Source organism: Pyxicephalus adspersus, chromosome 5 (assembly GCF_032062135.1).
Source record: "Pyxicephalus adspersus chromosome 5, UCB_Pads_2.0, whole genome shotgun sequence".
NCBI lineage: Eukaryota > Metazoa > Chordata > Amphibia > Anura > Pyxicephalidae > Pyxicephalus > Pyxicephalus adspersus.
In genome coordinates this window covers 43,396,479-43,415,265 of record NC_092862.1, presented here as the reverse complement: position 1 = coordinate 43,415,265, position 18,787 = coordinate 43,396,479, and the positions used below count along the sequence as shown (strand labels likewise).

Here is an 18,787-nt window from a genome sequence, read left to right as displayed (position 1 = left end):
ATATCCCATTAAGTCCATATAATATCCTGCACAAGTTTAAAAAAAGAGCAAGCCATTTGTTTCAGTCTCCTAAACTAAAAACCACCAATGTAGCTTTTAGAACTGTTCTGTGAAGCCAGGAGCAAAGTGTAACAATTGACTCACTTATTACTAAGACATCACTGGCACAGCTGAATCATTGTAATCACCTGGAAAAAGTTCTAAAATGTTAAGGGGCAAGGGGGCCTGAAGTGTTACTGTGAAAATAAATTGTGGTTGCATAAGGAACAGAGGCAATGACATTTGTGATTTGCCATGCTGCAGTACTAAGAGAAATAAAGAAGCTGCAATCACTGATCTCCTGTTATTATTACTTGTAGCCTGGTTTTTACTGGTTTATTGTTATCCTAGTCACTGATCTGGAAAAAACAAATAGAATAACAAATTGGACTAACATAACCCCAAATCGTCATGCTTGTTTCAAGTCTGTGATGTGAAAGTACTGAAGCCAGTAGATCAGTATAGCATCCAGGAAACTAGCATTTTCAGCAGGAGGTTGGAAAAGGAAGCCCAAAATAAATGAGCTGGCTCACCATCATGCATGTTATGGAGAGAAACATAATTCAGACAAATATAAATGGGCCCTAAAACTTCCTTTGCCTACCCCCATTCACTAACTTGTGGATTCTGTATAATCTTTGATTTGAAAAAGAAGTGCTCTTCGCTACACTAACTTGAAGGAAAGTTTCAAACATCCAGCATGTTGTGTTTTTTTGGAGTGGATGACTCTTGCATACTAAAAGGAACCAATTTCCCAATGTGCAGTTCATTACATCAATCATACGGGAAAAAAAAAATCTGATTTTGATAATAATAGATAATGAGATTTATGAAGCTGCTACAAAACTGTGGATGTGATGGTTCCATCTAGGCAATGCCACTCACTGAGAGGATCGAGGAGCTTTATGTTTGGCAGGTGCAATTGAAACTTAGTCGTGGGATGCATTGATTCATTCCATCATTCATCTGATAGAAAGTTGAATTACATTATTGAAATGTGTTTAGAGACAATTAAAACTAACTAAAATAATATAAATGATTTGCACCTAAAACAAACAAGACGAAATGTGACAGTGTGAAATGTACAGCTGCTAAATACACTGCTATGTAAAGAAATACTGAAGAACAATTTCTTTGTAACTCTTTAGAGCTCTCCTGGGACTCCACATAGAATTTATTGTAACTTTGCCTTTCATGTCATAATCCAGATACCTAAATACAAAGAAAGTGCCCATATTTACACCCAGTTAAATGTGGCTGATGAGAGGTATTAACTTGCTAATCAAAGCCCCTTAATGAAATTGAGTTGGTGTCCAGCCTTGTTCTACACTTTTTGTATTGTAATGGAAGTACATATTCCCTGACCCCTTTATCTCCCTTTTGCAATATATATTGAGATGTTTGATGTTTTGCTGCCTATTCTTACTCTATCCATAAGACATTCATATGAACATGGTCTTTTATCTACAAAGATCATTGAAAAATAAAACAAAGCTTTGTTTCTTACAAAGGAAACAGAAGAAAGACAGAAACAAAACTATGTATCACTCTACTACAAGACAAAAAGAACCTCAACTGATGTTATTTTTCCCCAAGGTCCTGTATTTTATAGCTTTTATACTACCAATGCTAAATGTACATCTAGAGTCTGCGCATGGCAGATACAAGGATCAACAGGTGAACATCCAGCTTTTCCCTTGTACAGCCGACGTGACCACGTTTAGGTAAACTGTAAACACCATGCCAGATAAATGGATCTAATTATTACAGACACAATGCTGGTTCCGACTTCAATTTTCAGAACTGTAAGAAGTCTGTATCATTACTGAATGGTGTTTTTCTATTGAGGAAACCTATTTACTTGAAGGTGTATCAAATACTCAGAAACATTCACAGACAACAAGTCTTTTGTAACTTTTCTCCGGAATAAAAAAAAAAAAGAACTGACTAATATCCAACACAAACACTTGAAAGACTGGGCATTCAAATAGCTTTCATCAGAGATGTGTTATTATTATTAATATTGTTACAGGAAAATCCAAATACAGTGGTGACAAGTGCACATTTCATTGCTGAATGTATTGAGAATAAAAGTTAGATGAGGAAAGAGAACTGACACCATGCTGATTCTACTAAAGAATCATTTTCTTTACAATTATCACACTTATAATGAAGTGAATGGGACTTTGACAACAAATTTATTCACCCTTATTGAAAACACATTCACCAGGCTGAGATACCTGCAGTAAATGTTGGTGAAAGTCAGGTGAACTACTTTATAAATGGGCCATATAAAGAAAATAGGTAAGGTTAGCACTTTGCTAACAAGTTCTGTTAATGAATTATTAAACTGTAGATATGTAAAATCGGACTAACCCAGACAAATTATTCTCAGCTGTCTGATAAATATGTTTCTTCTTCATTTGTCCTGAGTGTGTATGGAAACTTAGATTGTTTTATTTTTCAGGTGCATTTTTAGCTGCTGCAGGTGACTTTCTGCTGTAGTGGAAGTAGATTGCCACCAGCCATTTGCTAAAAGGGGAAGAAGTCAAACTGAACAAGTTTGAATGTTGTGAATCTCCATTTTTTATCTCCAACTTAAGCAACTATGGGATCACTACTCCTTCCTCCTATACTCCCAGCAAATAATAAATGCATATGTGTCATACATGTGTTCACCTGAGCACTTAGGGGATGGCTTGGATTTTCTATATGCTATAGAAGTTCCAGAAATGAAGGACCTCTTTAGGGGACAGTCAGAGACCATGAACATGCTATAGTCTTTTATATACTAAGAATATTCTTCAGTAGACAGTCAAGGACTACAAACCAACTAGATACAGAAGTTCTGGAAAGCAGGGACATTTCTGGAGATTTTCGAAGACCGAGCATACTATAGGACTATGAACACACTATAGATGTTCTGCAGACTGAGGACCTTTATAGGCCAGGGACTCATGGAATCAGAAAGGAATGTTTTTCCCTGTTGGAGCAAACTTTTGCCTTCCTCTGGACAAACTATGTCTTATGGGGTTTTATATCTGGGATGTGTTTATTTCCCTAATGGTTGAACTTGACTGACTTATGTCTTTTTCCAACTTAACCTACTATGTAACTATGCTTTAGAAGACAGGGACTATGAACACGCTATGAACATGCTATGGATGTTCTGAGGTCATGCTTTAGGAGACAGTCCCAGTCATTGCTAACATGACATGAGCCTGGTATAGATCACAGCCCCTGTATGAAATCCTTTATTTGAGCACCTTACATACCTCTTAGAAAACATTTCTCCCACATTTGGTTTGAAAAGGAAGACTTGCTTTAGAAAAGGTAAGGTAAAATCTGAGGGCCATATGATAGGTGCCCAAGGCTGGGCATCGGGGTATACGGCCAGTATGGATAGTCCCCATCACTTATCCGCCACCCCCCAAGGAGATAAAGGCTGAATTACCTGTACGGGGGACATCAGCGAGGGGGAGGTGACGGCAGGTGAGGCGGCGAGCACCATGTGACCGTTGGTTTCGGGGCAGGATGGCTGATGGTCACTCTTGACAGACACAACCAGGACACAGTCTGCGGGTTCCGTAGCTCTGACACAGAGTCTCTTTGGAGATGGAGGAGCGCCCGCATCCCCCGCCAGGTATACCGCCTGACCGGAGTCATACAAAGGTCTCTTGGTAGCCTCGCTTTTCATCTCCCCTCCACCATTGGCCTTGGGCAATATAAAAGCGTTGCCGGGCGGCCTGTGCCTGGCGCCATTGACGCTGTCGGAGAAGTATGGGGGCCCCAGTTTTGTCCCGATGCCGGCAATGCTGTTGAGCGTGGCCACGGACACGGCACCGATACAATGGTTGGTGTAGGTCTTGGACAGCTTGGCCGCCTTGGACAACATCTGCATGCGGGTGCCCAGCAGGTTCTTGCCGATGGCTTTATTTTCGTACCAGGTGACGTCGGCCTCGTTGCAGTGGTCCCGGGGTCTCTGGAAGAAGGCCTTGCACAGGGGGTTGCGCTTGGCCAGGTATTTGACGAAGCTGGCATAGGGGCAGAACTCGGTGCCAGTCTCATACATACGAGGCAGGTTCTCTTCATCCCCCTCAGCTCCGGCCCCTCGCTGCTTCTTACCCCAGGACGAGGAGGAGGAGGAGGAGGAGCGGGACTTGTGGTAGGGCCCCAGTGCCTTGAAGTAAACGAAGCGCCGGCCGTCCTCGTCCATGGCCAGGCCGAACGAGTCCTCCTCCAGCTCCCTCTGGTTCTCCCGGCCCCGGGTACAGAAGTACATACAAGTCTCGAACCAAACCTTATTGAGGAGGCCGAAGGGGGAGGCGGCGCTGAACACACACGACGTGTACAGCTTCCTCAGGTCGGCTCGGGTGATGGCCTGCTTCTGCACCACCGGCCCGGCGCCCTGCTCCTCCAGCTTACGGATGACGGCGGCCAGGGTGAGGTTGGCACTGCGGAGCTCGGGGTCCTTGGTGAGGTCCAGGGTGCGGCAGTACGGGGGCTCGTTCAGGTAGCGGTTGAGGGAAGAGCGGATGCTGATGAGGGAAGACTTGCTGTACAGCTGGCCGCTCTTGGACCTGGCCTCGGCATAGAAGGAGCGGAGCACCCGGCACAGCGCTTCCTTGTCCATGCTCTCAAAGTCCGGGCTCTGCGCCTTCTCGCTCAGGTACTCCCGGAAGATGCGCACGGCGTACCGGGTGGCCAGCCGGGTGTTCTCGCTCAGCCGGGCTCTCTCGGGCCGCTCGGACGGGGAACCGACTCCTCCAACGCAGCAGCCGCCTCCTCCTCCTTCATCGCCGGCCCGCAGCAGCAGCGGCTCCTCTGCCATCCTCCGCCCGGAGCACGGGGGCTGAGGGAGCACGGGGGCTGCCAGCCGGGGGTGATGATAGGGAGACCCGAGCAGAGCCCCCTCGTCCCAGTCCAGCTCCTCCTCATCTTCGTCCTCATCTTCCAGCAGCAGCAGCTCATCGTCCTCCTCTTCTTCATCCCCGGTGATCCGCACCTCCTGGATCTCATCCTCATCCTCCTCTTCTTCCTCCTCCTCCTCCTCCTCTTCTTCTTCTCCTGCACTGCCGGGCTGTAGCCGGTGCTGGGCGCTCCGTGCCTGGCTGGGTTCGCTGTCTGCCGTGCCCGGGTTGCAGTCCCCGCTGCCAGGCATCCTCGCCATATTGCCTCTTTATCCCAATCTCCCTGCTATGTATAGCAGGCTGTGCCGCCTCTCTCTTGTCTCTGCCAGTCCCCGGGCCCGGGCGCATGCGCTATATTGGACCGCGACTGGCTGCCTGTAATGACCTTCACAGACTCGGGGGGGGGGCTGGAGACACCGGAGAGGGGGTCGGCTGTCTGCTGCACACGGGAGCCTCGGTGCCAGGTGATGAGAGCTGAGCTGTGTGCCAGGCAATGCCAAGCTGTCACATCCTACACGAGGACCAGGCACTGATATACAGCAAAGTGACTTTTCTGGTACAGCCTGCTCCATTCCACAGGGAGTGTTACCCAGGGCTGTGTAATAATGCTTAGATCATCCATGACACTGTCTATGTACTGCCCATTTTATATCAAGTCATGCCAGTCTGCCAACTCCTATACATGGCCGCAGTTATACCCACCACCACAGGTACATGTGTCCCATTTACTCATCAGAAGACTCCTTCTATATGGGAGGACATGTGTCAGCATTTGTCTGCCACCTGGGACATTCACACTGCTTTGTATGGCTTCCTAGCAGGTCTGCTGCCAGTTTTGCACCAACTTATCAGAATTAGATTGTTTAGATGCCCCAAGTACTGCTGTTGTGTGTGCAATATTTGTCCCTTCTGATTTGCATGTACAGGTTGACATTCAAAAATCCGGCAACCTTTTGGAGGAGTGACGGATTTTCAAAAATTTCTGGTTTTGTTTAGTTTTATATGCTGTAAATATTTAACAGATAAAGACTACCTGTACAGTCCTTTAAATGGATGCTGAATCTATATTGGGGCTATACAGCAGCAAATAAATGAGAAGGAATGAGCAGGAAAGCACGTGCAACCAAGACCCAACAGCTGATTCTGGAGAACAGCGCCATCAAAACATAAACGGCGCCTCCAGAAATCAGTGTAAATTTGAAAATGAGCTCTAAAATTCATGCCAGAAATCTGAAGAAACTGGATTATCAATGGCCAGATTTTTGAATGTCAACCTGTGCATGAGATACAACTCTACTTTCTATGTGAAATCCACCAATATGCTCAAATACGTCACAAGCAATTGAAGAGTGAAAATGGGATGGATCGGGCTAATGCACATTGGCAGTGAGGTTGTGGTGCGTTATCCCTCATGCCAGTAAAAGATGCTACTTGGGGAGATGCTATGTGTATCATCTCCCTGCGGCAGCCCCCATAGGGAATGAGTAGGGGCTGAAGTGAGTGGTAGCAGTACAATGACACCAGCTGTTCTTTTTGAACCAGCGCTGCCGGACAAGTGCTCAGATGACTGGCAAAGTGCCAGCTGCAAGGAGCTGCGCAAAATTGCACATTGAAAAGGTAGGTGTGAACCTGCGCATATGATTAGTAGGCATTATGTTTAACCTCCCTGGTGGTAATCCCAAGTGTGGTTCGGGGTGGATTTTTCATACCAAAAGCAGTAAGCCCAAGTCACACTTGGGGTGGAATTGCCAGGGAGTTTAAAAGTCCTACCTGGTTTCCACGTTCCAGTGGCGGTGCCCGCGTTGTCCTCCAGTGATGCCCAGCATCTTTTTCCCCTGGCGATGCCAGCCGGGCATCTGTGTAACCTGGCAATGCCCGGCTGACATCTGCGTCCCCATTGTGTGAACATTTTTTGCTTTGTGATTAGCTCACAGTGAAGATTTTAAACAGTAAATGACACCACACTGCCTAATAATATGTTAAGACAAACATCTGTCCTAATTGCATTTATTAAAATAATATAGCTGTTCCGACTTACATACAAATTCAATTTAGGAACAAACCTACAGTCCCTATCTTGTATGTAACCCGGGGACTACCTGTGTAAACATTTTATTTCTTTAGGATTAAGCTAGGTGCACAGTTGTGGTGAAGGTACGGTGCGTTTACGGTTTCCTCATGCCAGGAACATTTGGGTTTTGGAAGAGGATACATGGTAGCATCTCCATGGGGGGAGGCAGTAGGGGTATAGTACTGTTCACTGCCACCAGCTGTCAAATGTGCTGGTATTGGTTCTTTGAGAACCAGTGCTGCGGTGCCAGTGTTTGAGCAGCTGGCAAGGTGCCAGCGGTGGGGAGCTATGCGGGATCTTGTGGGACTGTGTGATTCAAACTCTGTCTGCTCTATCACAGTTCTAAATGTTTTTTATGTAATAGATAGATAAACACCAAATGATGGTTAATGTAACACATGAATGGATACTAAAAAAAACTATAGCTAGGAAGAAAAATGGAAATAGTTTTAGAGAGAAATTATATATAAATGCGTAAAAAAAAATAGTAAATGATTATGTAACAGAACAAGTTTGTAATCTGCAATAGCAGCTGCAGCGAGAAGTATTTGTATGTCATTTTCTTGGTTTCAGTCGGGCAGATAGCACACCAAGGCAATGCATCTACTTAGGTAATTATCCTTAAGGCTTAGATTATATCATCAATAGATGTTTTATTTTGTATGTCATGCAATACTCTGCAAAGTTGTTTAAATCCCCTACCTTCTTCAACATGAAGGACCAAACCATAACATAAGGAGTACGATTTTCTGAAAACAGCTCACCTGCAAAGCTCTTATCCCCTAAATAAGTGGCTGCAAAGGGCAACCTAATTATATTTTAAGACTCAAAGCCATCATTTGTATCTTTGCAGATGTCAGATAATCTTCCAAATGCATCATATACATATTATAGTGCTGAGACAGAAGATGACCACAGCATAGACCTGGAGATTAGGACCTTGAAGGTGGGGCAACTTTTAACCTGTAAAATCACTTTTACTGATTTCTTGGCTATCTATTGTTTTTGATTTTTTTTAAGATGATAGAAATATTAGGCACAATATCATGACATTTAGACACAAATATCTGAGGTAAAAAGAATAAAAAGTAGAAACCTATAATTCTTTAGCCACCTTCTGTGTCACTAACTCTGCATAAAATAGAACTAATAGAAATAGTTGACAGGTGGATGAAGCTGCAGCAGTATTTATTTAAAACCATTCAGAGTGGAATTATAATTCAGATTTGTGTTATTTGTGTGTGTGTGTTACTATGTGTGCCGATAACACACAGAATATTCACTGTGGTACCACTCATTCAGCACGGCACTTCAGGACATGAGGACAATATGTCTGTATACGTAGCATGGCAGAGAGTTGCTGTTCATTATGTTACATAAGAAGTGTCATGTATGATTTTGGGCATATTAGGGTGTATTTTCAGCCCTTTCATTTATAATGGTCTTCCCTAACACGGTGAATGTTCATCTTATTTACTAACACACAACAAAAAAGTGAGGGAGCCCTATTGCGATAAGGGATGCAAGCTTTGGAAATTTATGCTGTAAGTCTAAATCTTCATTATATATAGAATGGACATGTGGATAGAAAGGGAGTGAATTTTTTTATAAAGATGTCGTACAAACTCATTTTTCACTTCCTTGTAGTGATTTATCATTTAGTTGTTTAGATAAATATTAAATCCACCCAAAGGTAGTGTTATAGCTTGGCAGACTGAGTCATCTTCCTTTTATTTCTCAGAAGCTTCAAATAGCAAGATTTCCTTGCCATAATTCCTGACTGTTCCTGTTCTTCTGGGAACTTTACACACATCCTCCCACCTTTGTGCGTTCCAGCATCTCCTGTTGTATATTTCATAATATAAAAAAAATACAACCGGAAGCGTAGGAACCTCTCAGACTGACCCCAGCAGGTGTGCAGTTCCAGGAATCTTAGATTTTTACATAGATGTCCACAATCAACACACAAGTTTCTGATTTAACTTTCCCACTACTACCAAATGCTGAAATATATATATACATTTGGGTGGAATGAAGTGTAACCTATGCTATGTGGAAAAAGAGGATTTGCCACAAAACATTCTCTCTTTTGTAATTTAAAAGAAAACTGGAGTGACTGAAATTGACATGATGGTCACATGGTCTGTAAGCTTCTCTTCCTACTGGCTCCTTCAACAAGAATCAGCCATAATCAAGGAGTAATAAACTCCAAGCTCAATCAGAGCCCAGCGCTTCCTATGATTTCGTCATTTTTTAGTCATACCATGGGTTACAATGCGTGCAACACTAATCTGATAAAACCAAAAAAAGTGTACACCCCCTTTAAATACCAGGTTTTTGTGATGTAAAAATGGGACCACAATAAATCATTTAAAATCTTTTCCAACTTTAATGTGACCTATAACCAGTACAATTTATTGGAAAAACAAATCTGTTAGGGTAAAAAATATAAAAAATAAAAAACTTATTATAGGCTTCTTGCATAAGTGTGCACTCCTCTAAACTAATACTTTGTTGAAGCGCCCTTAAATTTAATTACAGTGTTCGGTCTCCTTGGGTACACACCTGCCATCCATTAGAGAGATTAACCCCAAATAAAGTTCAGCTTTTTCCTGACTTTTCTCAGTTTCCTGCTACAGCAAAAGCTGTTAAAGCATCAAAGGGGTCTCATTGTTAAAAGGTATCAGGAGAAGGGCACAAAAAAATTTCCACAACATTGGATATACCATGGAACCTAGACAGTCATCAGAAAGTGAAGAAAATATGGCACAATAGTGATGTTGTAAAGAACTAGAAGGCTCTTCAAAATTGTTGAAAAGACATGATAAAAAAACTGGTCAGAGTGGCTACCAAGAGACCTACAGCAACACTGAAGGAGATGCAGAAATTTCTGGCAAATACTGGTTGTGTACTACATGTAACGACAATCTCCTGTATTCTACATATGTCCGGACTATGTGGTAGGGTTGCAAGTTAGAAGCCTGATTATTATTTGCATAAAATACTTAATCTCTCAAAAGTATGTGGGAAAATGCAATATGGTCGGATGAGACCAAGGTTGAAATTTAGTCTACGATTCCAAAAGGTACATTTGGTGCAAAAACAATACTTTGCATCATTAAAAGAAACATCATCTCCATGATGAAACATTCTATGGAGTTACTTTTTGTCAGCTGAAGCTGTGGCTTCAGCCAAGATGGAGGGAATTCTAAACAGTTCTCAGGTGTCTGCTAGCAAGCTAAAGATGAAGAGGAATTTCATCTTTCAACACGTCAATGACCCCAGGCATACATCTAAGTCAACCAAAATATGGCTTCACCAGAAGAAAATGGATGAATTAAATGGCCCAGCCAGAGCTCAGGCCTAAATCCAATAGACAACCTGTAGGGTGACCTGAAGAGAGCTGTGCACAAGAGATGTCTTAGCAATCTGACTGAGTTCTTTTGCAAGGAAGATTTGGCAAATTTTGCCAAGCCAAGATATGCCATGCTAATAGACTCCGACTCAAGAAGATTGAATGCTGTTACATTTTCCAGATTGGAGGTTGTTCAGGAATAGGGCATGTTCATTTTGCAGAGAATGTTCAGTGTAGCGAGTCAGTTGAACCTGTGATCATTTTAGTCATCGAGTCATGTGCACAAATATTGTTTTTTCTCTATTTTCATTGCACATAATTAGGCATTCAAGGTAATCACAGTTTCAGCGTTATTAGGCTGAGTAAACACACACTTTGCCAGTCTCTACTTTTTCAGCAAATCAACCCAATTACATAAAATTTCTACAGAACTGAAGTAAATGAAAAAGGTGCTGGGGTTGGTTTACCCAATGAATATTTACTGTTCAAGTACAAAAGTGAATGTTTGCAAATTCATGTCAGTAAATAGGCCAAGTCTGTGATCATTTTGAATGTTCTATCATGTGCAAGGAAAGTTAAAAAAAGAGCCTTTCCATCAAGTCATAGGTGTCCTAATTCATGTGGTTTTGACTGTCATTTTGGTTAGGCATGGTATGTAGTTATGAAAGACATTCTCGGGACACTGTTAGTATAGCGCCCTGGTCAGCTTGTGGGTGATTTATCCCCCTACCTGAATGTGTAACACAATTCAGCTTGTTCACATATCATATACTAGTGGTAGGCAGAGCCTAACACTATGTAGGACATCGCCTATTGAAACCTTTGACTGACAAAGAACATCTGTTACTGTTGTTCTTCATGATTCTGCCTTAGCTCTGTCTACAAATCAACACTGTGCATGGAATCATTACTCAGTTACTTGCCCTGAACAAGCAGGTGGACTAGAAGTCCAAGCTAGAACTGATTTACAGATTTGTTCTATGTCTGTTCTGTGCTACCATGTGATCATTCACATGGAATTCACCATATCTAACCCTTCTTTTCACAAATGCCAGTTGTCTGGGTGTCATGATAACCCACTTGTGACTAAGTCTAACTATAAAGATGAGGGTTGCTGACTCCAATAATTTCCATTTTCATATCAGCAAAGTGTTCATGACAACTTACCATCATGGGCAGAAAAATAGGATTTTTGTCTGCAATAACAGCCCACATATGATTTTGTTTGACAGGTTTTATTGAAGCATTATGCTTTTTTTCTATCTGCAGTACTCAAATTATATAGACAGTATGTAAATATTACATAAAGCAGGAAGGTAAGGAAATTTCTGGATTGACTCCCCATTCATTAAAAAAAACTGTGTAAAAAAAAGTGCTTTGCTCTAGCTTGCTATATACAGTTTTGGCACAGTGACTGAATGTTGAAGACAGAATATACGATAGAAAGGCCAGGAAGCCATAATTTCTGTAGTAGGGCATATTCTTGTGACAAAAGCGTAAAAAGGTAGTTGAGTTAAGTCATCCTAATCATTATTTAGTTAAGTAGGTAAGTAATCTAAGTAATTATTTAAGCACTGGTGACCCAATATGTTTGTGGTTATTCCACAGAGGAAATAAAAAACACTGTAGCAGCGCACTAACCCCTGGAGGATACCAAAAAGTGACCATATAGAACAGGGGGGCAAACTCTGGACCTCAAAAGGTGTTTTTTGGGCCCTAAAGGAATTCTAAATATGAATTGCAGCTGGCCCGCCTCTGCATTGAAATAGCGCCGCTACTACAATTCTTGGCAACACTCGCGTCCATAGACCAGCAGGCTCTCTGCCTATGTGTGGCCCCGCATTGGACTGTTTTATAGATGCAAGTAATGCCGGGAATTGTAGTAGTGGCATTACACGTGCCTATAAACCAGTGGTCTCTCTGCCTATACGTGGCCCCGCATTGGATTGTTTTAAAGAGGCAGGGAATTGTAGTAGCTGTGCTATTCAGTAAAGAGGGCGTTCCAGCCACTCATAACATTAGGCTCCGCATTGGACTGTTTAATTGAGGCAGGGAATTGTAATAGCTGTGCTATTTCTCTGCTATAGGCGTTTTCCAAATTGAATGTTAAGCAAAACCTCTTTGTTTCCGTATGAAAAGCTTTTATATCTAATGAGAGGAAAAACGTCCTCAATTTTTTCAATAAACTGTAATGTTGGCCCGCGACTTTGCCTAAGTTTTTAATTTTGACCCATTGTGTATTTGAGTTTGACACCCCTGATATAGAACATGGGAAAATGTTTCACTATAAGAAATGAAACCAGGACAGAGTACAGGGAATGGCGATTAGATCAAAGATAAGATGAAAGGGGGTTAAATGGCAAGTAGAAGAGGTACAAGACTAGGTTAAAAGACATGTCCAGGCATGGTCCAGGACAGTGGCTGCCAGCCTTTTTGAACCTAAGGACCACTAAACTTATGGGCTCTGGACCGCGCATGCGTGGGGAGCTGCGTGTCACTCAAAGGGGAAGGAAATTCCCCCATAGTGACGTCATGATGCTAGAACCTGACAACTCTCCCATCACGGGTCTGAGCCTGGTATAGGAGAGTGAACGGATTGTGTCCAGAGACTGTGTGGGGGACATGGTCTGCGGCTCTGGCCGGTGGGCCCCCCATAGTGGGATTCTTCACCTGAGCCAGCTGGGGGACGCACTCACCAGAGCCATGGACCACCAAAATTTTCACGCGAACCACCGGTTGGCGACTGCTGGTCTAGGAGACACACTTCTTCTTCTGTGAAAGTTTGAAAGAACAGCATAAGCTTGAACTGAATTGACAAAGAAGAGGCTGGTTTATAGTTTGAGAGGGGCCACCACAGGGTCTTTTGGAATAGGCTTAATATTTACACAATTTTAGTCAAAACGGAGCTACAGGACAATACCACCATATATGCAACAAGGAACCTGGTTGGGAACAAGCAAATCTAGTGAGCGCCAATTACCAGCAGTTTGAAATCGGCTTCCGAGGCCCCTGTTTTAGCTGAGCACAAATTAGTTGTAAGCCATATTTTATCCCTGCTCTTACTGTCCACCACAAGCCCTAGATCCTCTTCCTAACGACGAACGTGGGAGGAAGGCACGTGTTCAGACAAGGGAAGAATAGGAGTGATAACGAGACCCTTGGAATGGGGGTCAGTAGCACAAAAACATTCAAACTGGGTCAATACATTGAGCCTGATTTAATAAAGCTCTCCAAAACTAGAGAAGATAGACTAATATGACAAAACTTGGGTAATCCATCAAACCTGAAATGGAGTTCCTAAAATCATTTACTATTGTTTGTCAAATGCTTTCAATCCTGGACCAGATCTATTTTAGGGTTTTTGGATCACCCAGGTACACCCATCATTATTTTCTCCAGTCTTGTAGAGCTTTAATAAATCAAGCCCACTGAATGGGAGGAATTCCAAAATGCAAAGGATTTATTTATCATAAGTATGAAAAGGTGGTATCCCTGTGGGTATTTGAAGATTGAGAATTCTACTGAGAGCTTATCACGCATCCTCAGTAAGATCTGCAATCTTTTTCCCAATCTACGTCTCCCGATCTCATGCTTGGGGAGTGCGAGATCAGGTGATGCAGGAAGAAGAACCCAGAAGATGAGAGAAGAAGATCCCAAGGGATAGACTGCTTTGCGGGATTGAAGGTAAGTGTGATTTTATTGTTTTGGGTTAGTTTTGGGTTTACTTCCACTTTAAGTATTTAAACATGTATATATGTAAAACAAAGGTTTTATATAAATCATAAGAAAGCAAATTATATTAAACCTTCCGAAATCCATACAGTTTACCTTTAATAGTACAGATGGTAATCAAACACTTTAAGGTTGTGCAGGCAACACATGCCTGACTTAAAGCTTGTTTCCAGGCAAAATAAATAATTAGGAAAAAGTGGAAGGTTACAAAAGGGTCAAGGCATTAATAGATAAAGCAAAGCCAAACAAGTGCGTGATTCCGAGAACAGCACATGGAATCAGGCTCACTAGCAACCAGAATCTGATTCTAGAACATTTTTAGGAACAATGGACCAATTAGAATGTGTGCTGAAATTCCCCTATTCAATATGTTCCTGAGGCTACAACTAGACGGAGCATGTCTGCTGAGGCAGAGAAACAATGGCTGCAGAATACTGATGAGTGAATCACTTTAAAAACCAAGCCAGCTGTAAATTGTACATTTTTTCATTCTTAATATATAGATCTGCAGAAACGCATAAAAGTCACAACACACCCCCTAAATTATATCATTCTCAGCAGATCAGGAACATTATGACAGTAAAAAGTGCTTGTAACCCAATGAAAACTTTAGCTTTATTCAGCTAAAGACATTCAAGGTACATCAAAAACAAAAGTTAGTCAATGTTGTGTTTTTTTATATCCTAAAGAATCCTGTTCCCTACCAGAAGCTGTAGAGTGATCTCTTTGCGAAGGTCCTACATGTCTCTTGCAGTCTCAGCTCTCCAATCATGGAGCTGTAGATGTAACTGAGTAGAGGGTGTTTTGGATCTCTGCAGCCAGATTGCTGCTTCTGCACAGTGAGCATGGGCCTGGCTCTGCAGCTCCATGCAGGGGACAGGCTTTTTTTTTATGCTGTGGCTGCTCACTATGCAAGACAAACTAAAACTTTTCACATGGTTTGTTTTGATCCACCTAGAATACATTTAAATAATTAAAACTGAATATTTTTTGGGCTTTAATCAGGGATTCTCCTTAATGGAAAGCAGGGAGGCAAAGAGGATCCTGCCAGAGACGGGCCCCGATTAGGCAGCAATAAACAGGTTTTACTTACGGTACCAAGAGGAGCATACAACAAACACCCTACAACCAATGATTGCGTTCTATCTATATAAACAGAACAACGATGACTGTCATATCTCAGCTGGATGAATTTGAACGGTCAGTTCCCAGTACATTTTGGTATGAACAAACTTATTGTAGATTAAAAAATACAATTTTTTAAATATCAAAATGAAGGAGTCTGTTTATAAATGTTTTCACCCAAGATCCACTACAAAACTTACTCAAATGCACAATTGTCAATTTATTGAATTAGAAAATATACAATTCAAAAAATGTTGATTTACACATTTCCTGACTGAATGCAATGTGATAGATGTGTCAGTGTGGCATAAAAATTGGTTGAATCCTGGATGAAGTGATTTATAAATAACGTGCTAAGAGCAAAACTCTAAAATCTATTAATGAGATACGTCAGAGCACAAACTAAGTAATTCTATCAGACAGAAGTAAACATTACCATGTACAATACATTAGTCTATTTCAAACTTGTTTCAAAGAAAGTTATGAATTCCATCATGACATCCCCATTGGCTGATAAATGTACAGTCTTGTAATTGTACTTGTTCTTTCAATTTTGATAGTAATTGTTATTGTATGTGTAAACTTTATATTCCCTGTGGGTTGGTGCCATTACATGGACACTAATATATCCAAGCTTAGCTTCAGGCTTCTTGTGTTCATGAAACAATGGTCTGAGAGACCAAAAGCCCTGTGCAGTGACACCTCTGCAATGTAGAAATTCAAGCATTGTGAGCAGCTAAATAGAAAATATACATCTTGTATAAGAAATTTTTTACAGCACACACGAGCCCTGGGAAACGCTGTGAAATGTTACAGTGTTCCAAACAATTTTTGGCAGCGTCCCTGAATAACTAACATGCACTGTGGACCTAATTACCAACTTCAGCCCAGTAAGCAGCAAACATTTTGCAAAATCCACAATGAATTTGTTATGTTACAAATTTTACAGACTGCTTTTTGATTGAGTGCCAAAAAATGATTCAAAGTAAAAAAATATATATATCTATAAAAAAACATTATTTTCAGCAAATATCTGTTGTGTGGTACAGATTTGCTAAGAAATAACTCTACAAACCAACATCTGAGAGTTCATGAAGTTTATGTAAACATACACTTAAACCTCATATTGCCTTTGACATATTCATGTCATTTGTAATGCCACTTTTAAATCTGAAGCTTCTAACTTTGACAATAATACACAGTTGGCCTTTTTTATTAAAGCTCTCCCAAGGTTGGAGGGGATACACTTTCATCAGTGAACCTGGGTGATCCAGCAAACCTAGAATGGATCTGGTCCAGGATTCAAAAAATTTGCTAGCAAATCACAAATTACTTTAGGGAAATCCATTCCAGGTTTGCTGGATCCCAAAGCTTCACTGATGACGTGTATGCTCTCCAGCATGGGAGAGCTTTAAGAAATCAAGCCCAGTGAATCTGTTTTTTTACCTTTTACCTACCCCTTTAAATTGGCTTTCAGTGGGCACTACAAGTAGCCATTTCAACACTGTTGTCACTATTAGTAAACCCGCCTTGAGAAATGCCCATGCAGATATACCCATGAGGAACCCCTTGGGTTTAGGCCACAGGGAAACCTTTGATAAAATTATTTCATTGGGGCTTCCTGGAAAAAATCCTTTCTTACAGTAGTAGTCAGAATGACCCCCTTGCCTGGACTAGCAATGTTGCTAATCTGGCAATTGCTACAAAGCCAGGTTCCTTTCATAGTATAATAAACCAAGTAAGCTACTGTAACCCTGTTTTAATAAAACAGTACATTTTGCTGCATTAACACAATACTCTCCTTTTTTGCCAATACCAGTACTTAGTTGGCAGTTGTCCCAGTACATAAGCATTATTGCACCTTTAGGCTTTGCAAAGTGTGATCACACACTAAAATGAGGGCTGCAGTGTATTATGTGTCAGGGCTGCTTTGTACTCTCAGTTTACATGGATTCTTAGTATTTGATAAGTTTGGCTGTTTTGGAATTCTTTGTCCTTATGCATTATGTCAATAGACTGTAATAATACAAAAAACAAAAAAATAAATCTCCCCTGGGGAGTTTTGACTTCACAGCTGGTTTCCTTTAGCAACTTCAAGTCGTCTTATATCAGTAGCGCTGGAGAGAAACAGTTGTGATCGTCACAGTCCCAGTTTTGTACTCAGGCACACAGTTTGTGTCCTCCAAGACTGGATCTGTAAGACTCGGGCATAACTGTTCTCACCCTTCTTCTAAAAGGCAAAAGATAAAGAGAAGGCAATACAAGACCTCTCTCTCTTTTTCCCCAGGAGCTGTAGAAACACATCTGTACACAAAGCTGATATAGCCTAAAAATATATTTTTTTCTTAACATTTTGGAGATAAACAATCTCTCGTATGATTCCCAAGGCTTTCTTATATCTGCTGGAAGGATTGTTAAAAGTCATGTTGGAAAATCAAAAGAAAGGTACAGTTTTATATTCCGAGATTATTGATTTGATATATTCATACATTACCAGAAGTTTTTATGTGCAGTCAACATTCACATAGTATTTAATACTATGTATGTCCTTCTGCAGGTAATGTTTGTTCCAATGCAACAGTTTTCCTAAATGGACTTAAATAACAACATAATACAGATAGTACTGATGTTCAGTAACCAACATGAACCAAATGAAATCTTTACTTCTACTTTATGGGATCAAACTTAGACATAGCAAGGTAGACAATGATAAAACTACCTTTTCTGCATATAAGACATTTCATTCTCAACAGAGCAACATCAGGAATACCAAAGACACCTACATGTTCCACACCAATGGCAACTTAAAAGTTGGGCTTTAACTACAGCAATGTTATGTGACACTGTTATTCGCATTCCAGTTTGTAACGTAAAGATATTCTTGTTCTGGATAAAAGGAAAATATAACTTATAATATTTGAAAAACTCTGCATTTTAACTAATTAGTTGTAATTTTATTACAATCCAAATTGCTACTTCTCCTGCTCTCTTCTATTGACACACCATAGAGACTCAAAGTTCTTTTTAGCCAGAAACTATCAATATTTTAAGACCAATTTTGCAATATGAATTTTAGGTGAACTTTAGGAAAGCTGAATATTACCAGCCTAATTTCAGTATTATCATGTGGATTTGCAAACACATTGCATTTGAGAAAGACACAAGTGTATTTGCAATTATTTTTTCTAAAAAATTCTAAACAACTTACTGTTCACAATTCTTGATTCATAGTTAATGCAATATTTTCTAGGTCAGTGCAGGCAAAAAATCTGCAATTCTCAATGAGCTATCACTATATTATAGAAAGTTATTGAAAGTATATCTGAAGTCAAAAGTTTTTTTTTTCTTGATTGGTAAGATGTATTTTTATTTACTGTTCCATGACCACAAGTTAGTAGAGAAAATCTCTTCACAGTTAAGATGATATGTTTTACATATTTAAAAAATAAGATTTTCCCTTTGTTGGGGGCAACCCAAAAATTCAGATTTACCTTTTGGTTCCACTGACAATGCTTACTAGGACAAACAGAGAATAGGAATGTTCCTAATGGGGTC

The 18,787-nt window shown here is 40.9% G+C and overlaps 1 protein-coding gene across 2 annotated transcripts in view; it reads right to left on the bottom strand.

Moving 5' to 3' along the window:
- The window catches only part of KCTD1 (potassium channel tetramerization domain containing 1), a 68,483-nt gene that overhangs the window by 32,855 nt on the left and 16,841 nt on the right, over positions 1–18,787 (bottom strand). The window contains exon 1 of one of the 2 annotated variants that reach the window (XM_072411287.1): positions 3,494–5,434. The exons of the other annotated variant lie outside the window; for it this stretch is intronic. Within the exon in view, the coding sequence (XP_072267388.1) occupies positions 3,494–5,209 (1,716 nt within the window). The 5' untranslated portion in view covers positions 5,210–5,434. Of the gene's footprint in view, positions 1–3,493; positions 5,435–18,787 lie in introns of those variants that run through there. 2 annotated transcript variants of the gene reach the window in all.